Here is a 16,076-nt window from a genome sequence, read left to right as displayed (position 1 = left end):
AAAAGCCAACATCTTGAAGGAGATACGGGGAAGGGTTGGGGATTAAGTAAATATCAACAGTTTGTAAACCAGGAGGAACAGGAGTACATCTCACTTATACCCAGTATACTCTTTTTTTGATGATAATATATTGCCTGATAGCACTCATCTTCCATCCCAAGAACAAGGATTTTCCCCTTCTCCAGGCAACCCTCGCCCAACCTGGATGGACTCCCTCTTCCATAAGCAACTACAGGTTTTCAACACAAAGGTGCAGCCTGGTAAAACATGTCTTGTCTAACTGGATGCTAAGCCTAACATAAAACTAAAAGAAACATTTTACAAAAATTGTGAGATATAGCACACATTCTGGCCAAAGGTAGGAAGTCTGGGAAATAAAATGCATACTGTGGATTTATAAATGTAGAGTTTATCGTAAGCGTGTAACATGGGCAAAGAGATTTTAATTGCAGTTTTACTTTTCATGTAGGTTAGGATAAGCAGATTGTTATATATTGAAAGGCAGTAGGTTTCCTGAAAGTAGTAATAATTTTCTGCAATAATATACTATAGGACCAATGAGGGGAGCATATTAGATTTAGTAATGAGTACTGAACCAGATTTAATTAACAAGTCTAACATATGTAAATATTTATCAAATAATGATCATTATATGGTCAAACTCAGAGTAAACAACAGAAGATTTGTTTGGTGATACCGATTCACTCTGATCAGGGCCAAGCACTCTATTTGACAAATTTAAAAATTGCTAGCAGCGGCTAAAGAAATAGCAAACAATATAAAGCTAAAAGAAAAATCTTACAAAAAGTGCAAGATGTAGCATCGATTCTGACCAAAGGGTGACAAAGATTGACAGAACAGATTGAGAGAGCTGCAAGGAGAGAGGATGAAAAGTATGGGGTCGGGGAAGTGGAATGTTGGGAATGGGGAAAGGGGGAGCTTGAAAACTGGTTGTGATTATATTGTGAAAATAAGAAGCTAATTAGATATTTTTGAATAATTGGTTTGTACAATCATTTGAAATAGAGAAATAAGTCAGCATGGCCGTGGAAGCTAATGTTGAATCAGGGACAAGGCTGACAAAGATTAATATCAGCTAAACAATAGTAATGGTGAAAATAGACCAGGTGCAGTCCATCTTGGGGTTTTGAAGGATGTAGATGAGAACATCATGGTTGCCGTTATTATAGGTTTAAAAGACATTCAGGCAGACTCATGAACAAGCAGGCAATAGAGGGAGACTGACCATGTGCAGGCAGATAGGATTAATTTACAATAGCATCATGGTTGGCACAGACTTTGTGGGCCGAAGGGCCTGTTCCTATGTTGTACTGTTCTATGTTCTATAGCCTTGTGTGGTTCTCTTGATGTGGGAGTTGTTCCTTGATTTTGAAAAATTTTGTCTGTGCTTTAAGGAGCACGAGAGAGAGAAAAAAAAAACACAGGATTTGGAGAACAGTGAGCCTAAGGTCTGTTGTCAGGTATAACTAGAATTTAGCATTAAAGATGGGGTGGCTGGTCACCTTGAAGATGTTGAGATGATCAGAGACAGAATCAGTACTCCTTGTTAAATCTAATTTATAAAGTGTGGATAAAGCTTAACGAGATTTATTTTTGCAGATGTGATAAAGGTAGTGGACAGGATATGGCTACAGATGTTATTTGTAGTCTTCCCAAGAGGCTTGCTAAGGTGTCTCATTAAAAGACTATTGGTTGATGAAATTGCCTGTCGGAGTGGCAGGAGATGGTGAGTGTGGATAATGAGCGGGGTACTCCAGTTACTGGAATGAAATGAAGGGCCTGCTGCAAGCATCAGTGCTGTGGTCTCAAACCTTCATCTATTTCATCAGAACTTGGATGTTTGGACAGCAAGTCACTTCCCAGGTTCACAACAATACGTGACATTGTAAGCAATATAGGTATCAAACCATGGTGAGAACTTGATAGATTGTCAATTTTCAAAATTGTGACATATGAATTTTAATGTAGACCAGCCACTTTGGATTATACTGTTCAGTGTAGTTTCTAAATGTTGAAAGGCAAGAAAGAATCTGGATGTAGGTTCATTTTCAGACGTTTCATCACCATACTAGGTAACATCTTCAGTGAGCCTCTGGACGAAGCACTGCTTGTGTTTCCTGCTTTCTATTTATATATTTGGGTTGGTGATGTCATTTCCTGTGGTGATGTCATTTCATATGGTGATGTCATTTCTGTTTTTTTCCCTCCAAGTAAATGGGATCCAAGTCAATGTGTTTGTTGATAGAGTTTTGGTTGGAATGCCATGCTTGTAGGAATTCTCGTGCATGTTTCTGTTTGGCATGTCCTAGGATGGATGTGTTGTCCCAGTCGAAGTGGTGTCTTTACTTACCTATATGTAAGGATACTAGTGAGAGAGGGTCATGTTGTTTTGTGGCTAGTTGATGTTCATGTATCCTGGTGGCTAGTTTTCTGCCTGTTTATCTAATGTAGTGTTTGTTACAGTTCTTGCAAGGTATTTCATAAATGGCATTAGTTTGCTTGTTGTCTTTCAAGTTCATTAGCTGCCGTTTTAGAGTGTTGGTGGGTTTGTGGGCTACCGTGATGCCAAGGGGTCTGAGTAATCTGGCAGTCATTTCCAAGATGTCTTTGATGTAGGGAGAGTGGCTAGGGTTTCTGGGTGCATTTTGTCTGCTTGTTTGGATTTGTTGCTGAGAAATTGCGGATTGGGTACATTTTTGAATACACTGTATAGATGATTTCCCTCTGCTCTGTGTAGTTCCTCTGTGCTGAAATAATGTTCTAGTGCAGCTTCATTTGTGGATGTTGGGATGATTGCTTCTGTAGTTCAATATCTGGTCCATATGTGTTGTTTTCCTGTAGACGCTGGTTTGAAGTTGCCCATTGACTGTTCGTTCTACTGCGACATCAGGAATGGCAGTGTGTTGTTGTTTTCTTCCTCTTTAGTGAATATTATGCCAGTAAGGATATTATTGATGGTCTTGAAGATTTCCTCTAATTTGTTTTGTTTAGTGATGACAAAGGTAGCGGACCCAATGTTTGGGTTGGATGGTTGGTAGAGCTGTTTGTTTGAGTCTCTGCATTACTATCTCTGCTATTTCTCAAAACTCGCTAAACAAGAAAGAATTGAAGTCCAACAATGTGGATGTCTAAGCACATACATAATAAAAAAGCCATTCACAGACACAGAGAAATAGGAGAAAGTGAGGACTGGAGATGCTGGAGATCAGTCGAGAGTGTGGTGCTGGAAAAGCACAGCAGGTCAGGCAGCATCTGAGGAGCAGGAGAATCGACATTTTGGGTATAAGCCCTTCACCAGGAATGAGGTTTGTGAGCCAAAGGCGTGGAGAGATAAATGGAGGGGGGGGAAGGTAGCTGAGATAGTGATAGGTAGATGAAGGTGGGGGGAATGGTGATAGGTCAGATAGGAGGGTGGAGCAGATAGATGGGAAGGAAGATGGATAGGTAGGACAGTCATGAGAACGGTGCTGAGTTGGAAGGTTGGACCGGGGCTAAGGTGGGAAGAGGGGAAATGAGGAAACTGGTGAAATCTCATGTGGTTGGAGGGTCCCAAGGAGGAAGATGAGGCATTCTTCCTCCAGGCGTCCGTCTCCAATGGTGATTGACTCAACGCAGACATCTTCTACAAACCTATTGACTCCCACAGCTTCTTGGACTACACTCCCTCCCACACTGCCTCCTGTGAAAACACTATCCTTTATTCTCAATTCCTCTACCTCTGCCGCATCTACTCCCAGGAGGACCAGTTCCACCACAGAACACAGCAGGTAGCCTCCTTCTTCAAAGGTCGCATTTCCCCTCCCACATGGTCGATGATGCCTTCTAGCACATCTCCTCCACTTCCCTGCCTCTGCCCTCGAACCCGACCTATCCATGCACACCAAGGACAGAACATGCCCCCCCTCACCCCCTCCGGTCCTCACCTTCCACCTCACTAACCTCCATATACATTGCATCATCCACTGCCATTTCCATCACCTACAAACAGCCTCCACCACCAGAGACATATTTCCTTCTCCAACCATATCTGTGTTCCATAAAGACCTTCCCTTCACGACAGTCTTGTCAGGTCCACGCCCCCCCCACCTCCCCTCCTGGCATCCTCCCATGCCACCGCAGGAATTGCAATCCTGCACCCATATCTCCCCCCTCACCTCCGTCCAAGGCCCCAAAGGAGCCTTCCACATCCATCAGAGTTTTACCTGCACTTCCACACATGTCATTTACCGTATCCATTGCACCCGATTGTGGTCTCATCTACATTGAGGGGACAGGGCGCCTACTTGCAGAATGCTTCAGAGAACATCTCAGGGACACCCGCACCAACCAACCCCACTGCCCTGTGGCGAAACACTTCAACTCCCCCAAGGACGTGCAGGTCCCGGGCCTCCTCCATCGCCAAGCCCTAACCACCTGACATCTGGAGGAAGAATGCCTCATCTATGCCTTGGGACCTTCCAACCACACGGGACCAATGTGGATTTCACCAGTTTCCTCATTTCCCCTCCTTCCATCTTATCCCAGTTCCAACTTTCTAACTCTGCATTGCCCTCATGACCTGTCCTACCTGTCCATCCTCCTTCCCAACTATCCGCTCCACCCTCCTCTCTGACCTATCACCCTTACCTCCCACCTTCATCTACCTATCGAATTCGCAGCTGTCTTCTCTCGACATTCACCCCGTCCCCTCCCATTTATCTCTCCATTCTTGATGAAGGGCTTTTGCCCGAAACATTAATTCTCCTCCTCCGATACTGTCTGACCTGCTGGGCTTTTCCAGCACCACACTCTAGACACAGAAATAACCAAAACATTACTCAGATGCTGGCCTTGTATCTAGATGGCTAGTTTACAAGATGGTCAAATTCAGACTTCAGTTATGCAGATCCCTGGTTCAGCCTTGAGCAGTTCTGGGCACCACACGTTGAGAAGGATACATTGGACTTGGAGGACGTACAGTGTAGATTTAAGCAATGAAATGTAACATCACCTTGGACTCCAGCTGTAAACTGCAAATTGATATTCCAGAAGCTAGAGTCATATTGCTTGGAATTGAGTGATATGGTCTAAGTTATCATGGTGTTATCGGAATTAAGATCAGTAAAGAAAAGCTACATTCACTGATTGTGGAGGCGAAATCTAAACATTAGACGTAAATATTCCAGGAATGAACTTGATAAATACCAACACACAAAGGGTAGTAAATGCTAAGAATTCTCTTCTGTGAATAGTACTTGGCTAATTGTTAAGTTTATATCTGAAATCAGTTAATTAAAATCCAGCAATGTTATTGCTGTTCGGAGTAAAGGCAGTTATTTGGAGTTGGGTTCCAGACCGGCTGTAATCTCAATGAATGGAACAAATTTGAGGGGCTAGAGGTTCTACTCTTATTCCTTTATTCCTAGTGTGAGAAGGAAAGGCTGGATTGAAATCTTTCCCTGGAGTGTAGGGCATTGTAGGGTGACCTTAAAGAGGTTTACAAAATCATGAGGGGTGTAGATAAGGTGAATAAAGATCTTTTACCTAAGGTGGGGGAGTTCAAAATTAGGGACCGTATTTTTAAAGTGAGAGGAGAAAAATTTAAAAAGGTCCTGAGGGACGATGTTTTCACACACAGGGTAGTTCGTGTGTGAAACAAACTGCCTGAGGAAGTGGTAGGTGCAGGTACAGATACAAGACTTAAAAGATATTTGGGTACGTACATGAATAGGAAAGATTTAGAGGGATACGAGCTAAACACAGGCACGTGGGGTTAGTTTTAGTTTGGGAAACATGGTTGATGTGAACAAATTGGACCAATGAGTCTGTTTTTGTGCTGTTTGACTCTCTGTGTGCAATAGGCTTCCAGATAATGTAGTGGACGCCCCATGCCTGGAGTTAATAAAAGAAACATGATTAGTGTTGGCAAATTAATCTGTTGCTTGAAACTATCCTGATTCCTTGTTTATGAAACTTTCTGTCTGACTATTGGCCTGCAATATTTGTAGCACTGCTAGCACTGAAATATTGTACCAGCTAGTGATGTAGGTAAAGTGCAATGAAATGTAACATCATTTATTGTCTCAGGTTACTCCTTACTGAATAAACTGGGATGCTGTCATCTAATTGGCAATCCTCAGAACAAAAGAGTGCTTGTTGTCATTAAGCTTCGGTTTTAAAATTGTGATCCATGCTCGTCCATTCAATTATGTTTAAAACATTTTTAGCTTCCTTATAAATTGATTGATAACATGAGCAATGATTGTCAACATGCTACTTTAAAAGAAACTGTTGTTGAGATATGCAAGTGATGGTAGCAAAGAAAAATCTCTAGCTATTACTCTGAGCTACTGATGGGGCCATTTGAGAAAACCAGATCAGGTAGAAATGACAGTTCCCCTTCCCTGACGGACACTACACTACCAATTGCGTTTTTCCATCAATCCCATGGTCATTATTTCAGGAGTTGATGATGTGTATGAGCCTAGATGTTGACAGGATTATTGATCTCAAGGAAACTCCAGAAGAACCTGTCGTCTTTTTAAATGTTAGTCATGACCTTAACCGGGAGTCAATCTTCTTAATTTGCAGGCTGATGCTTTACTTGGTGAGTATTTTTAACATTCGTCTCTTTTTCTTTTGTACCCTTCCTTCAGCTGATTACAAAGAGAGTTTCAATACTATTGGAAACATTGAAGAAATTGCCTACAATGCCATCTCCTTCACATGGGATGTGAACGAAGAAGCCAAGGTGAGTTTACTTTTGCGGAGCAGTTTTCACTGGTAGGGAGTCTCGGTTGGTGTCACTGTCTTCGGAGTCAGAAGATTGTGGGTTCCAGTCCCACTCTTAGACCTTAAAAAATATTGGCTGATTATCCAAGACAGGTCTGAGGGAATATTGTACTGTCACATCTTTCAGGCGAGATATTATACTGAGACATCCCTACTCCTCAAGCAGATAGAGTCATAGAGATGTACAGCATGGAAACAGACCCTTCAGTCCAACTCATCCATGCCGACCAGATATCCCAACCCAGTCTAGTCCCACCTGCCAGCACATGGCCCATATCCCTCCAAACCCTTCCTATTCATATACCCATCCAAATGCCTCTTAAATGTTGCAATTGTACCAGCCTCCACCACGTCCTCTGGCAGCTCATTCCATACACGTACCACCCTTTGCGTGAAAAACTTGCCCCTGAGGTCTCTTTTATGTCTTTCCCCTCTCACTCTAAACCTATGCCCTGTAGTTCTGGACTCCCCGACCCCAGGGAAAAGAGTTTGTCTATTTATCCTATCCATGTCCCTCAATTTTGTGAACCTCTATAAGGTCACCCCTCAGCCTCTGATGCTCCAGGGAAAACAGCCCCAGCCTATTCAGCCTCTCTCTGTAGTTCAAATCCACCAACTCTGACAACATCCTTGTAAATCTTTTCTGAACCCTTTCAAGTTTCACAATATCTTTCCGATAGGAAGGAGACCAGAATTGCACGCAATATTCCAACAGTGGCCTAACCAATGTCCTGTACAGCTGCAGCATGACCTCCCAACTCCTGTACTCAATACTCTGACCAAGAAAGGAAAGCATACCAAATGCCTTCTTCACTATCCTATCTACCTACAACTCCACTTTCAAGGAGCTATGAATCTGCACTCCAAGGTCTCTTTGTTCAGCAACACTCCCTAGGACCTTACCATTAAGTGTATAAGTCCTGCTAAGATTTGCTTTCCTAAAATGCAGCACTTGATATTTATCTGAATTAAACTCCTTCTGCCACTTCTCAGCCCATTGGCCCATCTGATCAAGATTCTGCTGTAATCTGAGGTAACCCTCTTTGTTGTCCACTACACCTCCAATTTTGGTGTCATCTGCAAACTTACTAACTGTACCTCTTATGCTCACATCCACATCATTCATGTAAATAACAAAAGGTAGAGGGCCCAGCACTGATCCTTGTGGCACTCCACTGGTCACAGGCCTCAGTCTGAAAAACAACCCTCCACCACCACCCTCTGTCTTCTACCTTTGAGCCAGTTCTGTATCCAAATGGCTAGTTCTCCCTGTATTCCATGAGATCTAACCTTGCTAATCAGTCTCCCAGGGGGAACCTTGTCGAACGCCTTACTGAAGTCCATATAGATCACATCTACTGCTCTGCCCTCATCAATCTTCTTTGTTACTTCTTCAAAAAACTCAGTCAAGTTTGTGAGACATGATTTCCCATGCACAAAGCCATGTTGACTATCCCGAATCAGTCCTTACCTTTCCAAATACATGTACATCCTGTCCTTCAGGATTCCCTCCAACAACTTGCCCACCACCGAGGTCAGGCTCACCGGTCTATAGTTCCCTGGCTTGTCTTTACCGCCCTTCTTAAACAGTGGTACCACGTTTGCCAACCTCCAGTCTTCCAGCACCTCACCTGTGACTATCGATGATACAAATATCTTAGCAAGAGGCCCAGCAATCACTTCTCTCACTTCCCACAGAGTTCTCGGGTACACCTGATCAGGTCCTGGGGATTTATCCACCTTTAACCATTTCAAGACATCCAGCACTTGCTCCTCTAAAATATGGACATTTTGCAAGATGTCACCATCTATTTCACGACAGTCTATATCTTCCATGTACTTTTCTACAGTAAATACTGATGCAAAATATTCATTTAGTATCTCCCCCATTTTCTGTGGCTCCACACAAAGGCTGCCTTGCTGATCTTCAAGGGACCCTATTCTCTCCCTAGTTACCCTTTTGTCCTTAATATATTTGTAAACACCCTTTGGATTCTCCTTAATTCTATTTGCCAAAGCTATCTCATGTCCCCGTTTTGCCCTCCTGATTTCCCTCTTAAGTATACTCCTACTTCCTTTATACTCTTCTAAGGATTCACTCAATCTATCCTGTCCATACCTGACATATGCTTCCTTCTTTTTCTTAACTAAACCCTCAATTTCTTTAGTCATCCAGCATTCCCTTTACCTACCAGCCTTCCCTTTCACACTGACAGGAATGTACTTTCTCTGGATTCTTGTTATCTCATTTCTGAAGGCTTCCTTTTTTTGCAGCCGACCCTTTACCTGCGAATATCTGCCTCCAATCAGCTTTCAAAAGTCCTTGCCTAATACAGTCAAAATTGGCCTTTCTCCAATGTAGAATTTCAACTTTTAGATCTGGTCTATCCTTTTTCATCACTATTTTAAAACGAATAGAATTATGGTCACTGGCCCCAAAGTGTTCCCCCACTGACACCTCAGTCACCTGCCCTGCCTTATTTCCCAAGAGTAGGTCAAGTTTTACATCTTCTGTACTAGGTACATCCACATACTGAATCAGAAAATGGTCTTGTACACACTTAAGAAATTCCTCTCCATCTAAACCTTTAACACTATGGCAGTCCCAGTCGATATTTGGAAGGATAAAATACCCTACCATAACCACCCTATTATTCTCACAGATAGCTGAGATCTCCTTACAAGTTTGTTTCTCAATTTCCCTCTGACTATTGGGGAGGGGGGGGTCTATAATACAATCCCAATAAATTGATCATCCCTTTCTTATTTCTCAGTTCCACCCAAATAATTTCTCTGGATGTATTTCTGGGAATATCCTCCCTCAGCGCAGCTGAAATGCTATCCCTGATCAAAAATACCACACCCCCTCCTCTCTTGCCTCCCTTTCTATTCTTCCTGAAGCATTTGTATCCTGGAACATTAAGCTGCCAATCCTGCCCACCCCTTAGCCATGTTTCCGCAATTGCTACGATATCCCAGTCCCATGTTCCTAACCATGCCCTGAGTTCATCTGCCTTCCCTGTTAGGCCCCTTGCATTGAAATAAATGCAGTTTAATTTATTAGTCCTATCTTGTCCCAGCCTGCCCTGACTGTTTGACTCACTTCTGTTCTCAGCTGTACCCATCTCAGATCGATCTCTTTCCTCACTATCTCCCTGGCTCCCGTCCCCCCAATCAGCTCTAGCAAATTTCCCTGCCAGTATATTAGTCCCCTTCCAATTTAGGTGCAATCTGTCCTTCTTGTACAGGTCACGTCTACCCCAAAAGAGATTCCAATGATCCAAAAATGTGAATCCTTCTCCCACACACCAGCTCCTCAGCTATGCATTCATCTGCTCTATCTTCCTATTCCTTCCCTCACTAGCTCATAGCACTGGGAGTAATCCAGATATTACTCCCCTTGAGGACCTCCTTTTTAAATTTCTGCAGAACTTGCTGTAATCTCCCTTCAGAATTTCAATCTTTTCCCTTCCAATGTGGACAATGACCTCCTGCTGACCCCTCTTCCCCCGTGAGAACATTCTGCACCCTCTCTGAGACATCCTTGATCCTGGCACCAGGGAAACAACACACCATTCTGATTTTTCTCTGCTGGCCACAGAAACGTCTGTCTGTACCTCTGACTACAGAATCCCTTAACACAGTTGATCTCTTGGAAGCCAACGTACCCCTCGTTGCATTAGAAACTTGGCTGTTCGTGCTATGTTCCCCTGAAAATCCATCACCCCTACATTTTCCAAAACAGCATACCTTTTTGAAATGGGTATATCCACAAAAGACTCCTGCACTAGCTGTCTACCTCTCTTACCCTTCCTGGAGTTAACCCATATATGTGACTGTATCTGAGACTTTCCCCCCTTCCTATAACTGCCATCTGTCATATACTGTTGCTGTTGCAAATTCCTCATCGCTTCTATCTGTCTCCCCAACAGATCCACTTGATCTGATCCCAACACAGGATTTTGAAAAAGCCCATTGAAAGTTAACTCTGGCGTCCTGGCCAATATTTAGCCTTGCTTTGTTATATTGTCTTAGTCAATCTATATCTACACACCCAGCAATGATAATTGAAAGGTGAAGTCAAAGGGCTAATTTTGTTATCACATCAGCAAATATTCAAATGGAAATAAGAAGAACTGTATGAGTTGGTCTTTTGTTGTCACCGTAACTCGAAATGAAGGAGATTCAATGTCCACTTATAAAGAGGGTCTCTTTTACAACAATGGAGCAGGAGCAACTCAAAGGAAATTGTTGCTTCAAAACGATTCTACTCTAAAAGAGTTTATTTTCAATATTTGCTCTCTGACATGTCAGAATAAACTTGATGGAAGGCCATTCATCTTGAGCAAAAATGTAAGCTACCATTATGTTAGTGCTGTCAGGTATTCAATGACTATGATTAAGAAGGCCTTTCTAAATAGAGAATGGGTCAACTTTAGGCAGCATTGGGGAGTTCTGCCTTTCAAACAGGATTGATTGATTGCTGCTTTGTTATTTTTCACATTTGACAAGGAACCAATAAAGCTGGACAGGAAATTTGATCTCATTACAATAATAGGATCAGAGAAAATATAATTCTCGTAGAGCAACTTGGCTTAGTGTCTTGGCAGGAAATTGTTTCCTTTCATGGCATAACATTGTGTGACCAGATTGGAAGTTCATTACTCAGGAGTAATTCATATAATCTCCGAGTTGTTAGTGTCTAAGAGAAACAGAAATGTACCATTAGACCCATTTAAAGGTGTGTGGGAGTGTTTTTGAATCAATGTACATACACTTCAGAATAATTAGCTATTTCTGTGACCTGCCACACACTCTGAATTTCCATAAGAAGCTAATATTTACCACATCCAGAAGACACTCTGAAATTTCAAGTCAATGGGTTAAACCCATCCTGCTTTCCACTAAGACAAAATGCACAGCTGAAGTGACACATGTAAGGCCTGTGAAAGCCCCAGTTGGACATGTCCTAGTTTTTGATGAAGCAGAGCTGTCAAACTGACAGACGTCCCTATTGTCATCAACTCCCTCCTCCTGTGATCTGTTCCATTTAGGCCATTAAGGGAAGGGTTGTGTTTTGATAGTATTAAATAACTGCCATTGACTGAGCATTCCTCTGGTAAATGGATAGCCAGTGGTCTCTTTATTGACTTTTAAGTTTTTGAACAGGCTTATACAAAAATAGTTTGTAACACCATTGATGGATATTAGCCTGTAGCTGTTCAAAATACAAGCTAATCAAATTATCAATTTATTTAAACAAAACTAGTGCTTTTATATCCAGTTCTTAAAATAAGGCTTAACTTTTAAGCTTCCACTTTAGCTCTCCAGACAGGTATTGTCTGCATGACTAAGCATTACAATTAAACTTACTATGACATTTCATGTTGCTAGGATACAGTCATAGTTGAACTGACTTGAAAGGTTATTGCAGGAAGAAAGTTTGTCAGGTACATATTATTAACAAAGCTAGCGCTTTCAATCGTTCCTTTCAAATATGTGAGTATTTGACATAGGATGCTGCTTCTCTTACCTGACAGCAATGTTTCATTGACTTGCACACATTGGCGAAACATGGCAGGTACAAAGATTGTTCTTCCTAAGTGGGTTGTGCACAATGGGCTGTGCTATAAATCTTTAAATATTCTTTGACACAGCATCGATGGATGAATGTTCAAGTTTTGCTTTTCACACTAACTGCTCTGAGCTGCCTTGAACAACTAATCAGGAAATTGGGTTAATCATGTTGTCCAACTGTAAGTAGCAACAACCAGAAGAAAGTCGAAGCAATATGATCCATTGCTGATGGCAACCAACAAAAGTGGACGACTTGGTTGTCGACTAAATTTTACAAATGATGCACAATGTCCCAGAGTAAACTGAGCCTTGATTTTTGGGTTCTCACTTCTCTCAGCTGTTTATGAGCTCAAGAAGCTTAGCAGCAATCCCTTTAGAGGTCCTTTTTGGAAGTTGAAATGTGTCTTCAATGATAGTTAGAGTATCATATTATTTTACTGTGCTTTTCTTTTGTAAGCTATAATACAAGTTTCTGGTGAAAATCCCAAGCTATAACCAGGAAACAAACGGAAAGGAAGACTATTTTTCAATTCCTATTTTTCTTGAATGATGTGTTTTTTTTAATGGGTACTTTCAACTTGCGTGGACAAATACTTCAAATCATGAAGGGCTAAAATTAGAATAATATCAAGGTCAATGATTTTCAAACTTAAACTGCTGCCACAGTCAGCAGGCCAGCCAGCATCTCTGCAAAAAGGAAGTAAGTCATTGTCCTGAATTTATGACTAGAATTCATATTGACCTGAAACATTATTTTCCCACTTTTTTCTAATAACATGAATTGTTGTGGTCCCAACAAGAACCCCTGTGGAATTCCACTAGCCACCAGTTGCCATCCTAAAAAAGATCCCTTTATCTCTACTCTCTGACTTCTGCCAGTCAGTCAATCCTCTATCCACCCCAATACCTTGCTTCTAACACCATGGGCTCTTATTTGCAACCTCCTGTGTGCCAACTTGTCAAAGGTCTTTTGGAATAGATCACACACTGGCTCTCATTTTTCTGACTTGCTCATTGCCTCCTCAGAAAATTCTAACTGATTTGTCATGCATGACAGTTGACGAAGCCTTGTTGATGCAGTCCTAAATTACCACCACTTCCAAGTACTATGCAATCACATCTTTAATAATGGACTCTAAAATCTTATCAACAATCGAGGCCAGGCTAATCGGCCTATAGTTTCCTGTCTTCTGCCTCCTTCCTTTCTTAACCAGGGGTGGTACATTAGCCAGTTCCCAGTTCTCTGGGAAGCTCCCTGACTCCAGTAATACCTGAAAGATCACATCTCATCTGAATGCTTCTAAAATCCCCTCAGCTATCTCCTTCAGAACTCTGGTGTAGTCCAGCTAGTCTGGCTGATTTATCCACCTTCACACTTTCTGGCACTTCCTTAATGATGACAACTACACTCACCTCTGCCTCCAACTCTTGAAGTTCTGGTATATAGCTGGTGTTTTCTATGTGAAAACAGATGCAAAGTACTCATTCAGTTCCTCTCCCATTTTTTGTTCCCCATTTCTACTTTTCTAGCCTCATTTTCCAGTGGTTGAATATCCAATCTTACCTTTTGGAGATCTTAAAAAAAAACTTTTGCAATCTTCTTTTATATTACTAGCTAATTTACTCTCATATTTCATCTTCTCCCCCTTACTGGTATTTTTAGTTATCTTCTAGTTTTTAAAGGTTTCACAATCCTCCTGCTTCCCACTAATCTTCACCATGTGGTATGCTTTTTCTTTTGCTATTCTGCTGTTTTTGACTTCCCTTGTCATCCATTGTTGTCTCATCCTCCGCATAGAATGTTCTTCCTCCTTGGATGAATTTCTGCTGTGCCTTCCATATTACCCCCAGAAATTCCTGTTAATGCTCTCCACCATCTTCTCTGTTCCTTCCAATCAATTCTGGGCTAGTTCCTCCCTCATGTTTTACTCAATTGTAATACCGTCACATCTGATTCTAGCATCTTCCTTTCAAACTGCAGGGTGAATTCTATCATACTGTGGTCACTGCCCCATAGGGTTCCTTCTTCTTAAACTCTCTAATCAAGTCTGCCTCATTACACATCTCCAAACCCCAGAACTGCCTTTTCCCTAATGGGCTCTACCCCAAGCTATTCCAAAGAAATTGTTTCATAGACATTCCACAAATTCCTTTCCTTGAGATCCACTACCAACCTGATTTTCCCAGTCCAAGAATCACAATTCCTGGAGAAAGTTGCTGGGGAAAGGAAAGAAACTAAAGACTTTCTGGAAATGATGCCCTTCATCACATGATCTTAAAAGAATTGACTGTAGAGATAGTGAGTGCTTTAGTTGTAATCTTCCTAAATTTCCTAAATTCTGGAAAGATCTCAGTAATTGGAAAATTGTGAATGTAGCAACCATGTTCATGAAAGAAGGGAGATAGAAAGTAGAAACTATAGTCTAATTAGGCTAACAAGTGTTCATGAGGGAAATGCTGGAATCCATTGTTAATGAAGTAGCAAGGCATTTTAAAAGTATATATGCTGTCACCATGGTTTTCTGAATTGGAAAACATTTTTACTTTTGTCTACTTTTGGGAAAAATCAAGCAGGCCACAAAAAGGGGAGTGAGTTGATGTAGTGCATATGGGTTTTCAACAGGCATTCAGTGAGGTGCTTCATAAATGATTCCTACACAATATGAGAGCTCATAATGTTGGGAGCGATATGTTAACTTGGATGGGGCATGGACTAAAAATGGAAAACCGAGTTAGGAATAATGGGACTTTTTAGGTGGCAAACAGTAACTAAGAATACCACAAGGATCAGTACTGGAACCTTCAGTATTTACAATCTACTTTAATGACTTGGGTGAAGGAACTTAGTGTATTATCGCCAAATGTGTTAACAATACAAAGATAGATGGGAAAGCAAGTTGTGAGGAGGATACATAGGGCAGAATTTTCTGCTTCTGGTGTGGCTTGAGCAATGGTAAGAGAGGTGAGAAAGTATTGTGAGAATGAAGAAACTGGATTCTTGACATAGAGAAACATTTTCTCAACTTTCCCCACAAGTCTTAAATGGTCACTTCAGAATCTTGCCCTTGATCAATTGACTGCCAAATTTCCATGCATTTGCATCTTTATTACTTGCGCTTTCCAATTCTTCTATCCTTCACTGAAAAACTGGGCACAAATCCCCAAGGTGTTAATCAGAGCAGGACCCTGGTGACTGCAGCTCACTGAATGTGTGTCATACCCAGTATGTAACAGCTTCCTCAGACAATGTCCCTATCGTCTCCATGGGAACCATCCTCCACAATCCTTCATTCACACAAGTTGACATTAACAAGCCATTGGCTTCACCACATCAACATGGCTGCCCTCAGACCAACCTTGACATCATTCAGCCCTTCACCATTTTACTATGACTTGTTTCTGCAAGGTTGCCTTACAAACAGGGACTGAGACACATCTTTTAAATAGAATCCCCACTGTAGAAACAGGCCATTCAGCCTAACAAGTCCACACTGACCTTCCAAAGACCATTCAACCTTGATAATCCCTCTACTCTATCCCTGTAACCCTGCATTTTCCATGACTAATCCACCTAATCTACATATCTCTGCACACAATTTAGCATGACAAATCCACCTAACCGCATATTTTTGGACAGAGAAGAAACCACAACATCCGGCAGAAACCCACTCAGACATGGGGAGAACATACAAATTCCACATAGACCT

At 41.7% G+C, this 16,076-nt stretch overlaps 1 protein-coding gene across 2 annotated transcripts in view; it reads left to right on the top strand.

Annotated features, from left to right (window-relative positions):
* Positions 1-16,076, top strand: part of grhl2b (grainyhead-like transcription factor 2b) — a 153,088-nt gene that overhangs the window by 109,795 nt on the left and 27,217 nt on the right. For both annotated transcript variants that reach the window (XM_060823263.1, XM_060823264.1), the window contains one exon: positions 6,657-6,751. In XM_060823263.1, coding sequence (XP_060679246.1) covers positions 6,657-6,751 — 95 coding nt within the window. The remainder of the gene's footprint in view (positions 1-6,656; positions 6,752-16,076) is intronic.

This window comes from Hemiscyllium ocellatum, chromosome 4 (assembly GCF_020745735.1).
Source record: "Hemiscyllium ocellatum isolate sHemOce1 chromosome 4, sHemOce1.pat.X.cur, whole genome shotgun sequence".
NCBI classification, from domain to species: domain Eukaryota; kingdom Metazoa; phylum Chordata; class Chondrichthyes; order Orectolobiformes; family Hemiscylliidae; genus Hemiscyllium; species Hemiscyllium ocellatum.
This window is presented reverse-complemented; position numbering and strand designations above follow the sequence as displayed.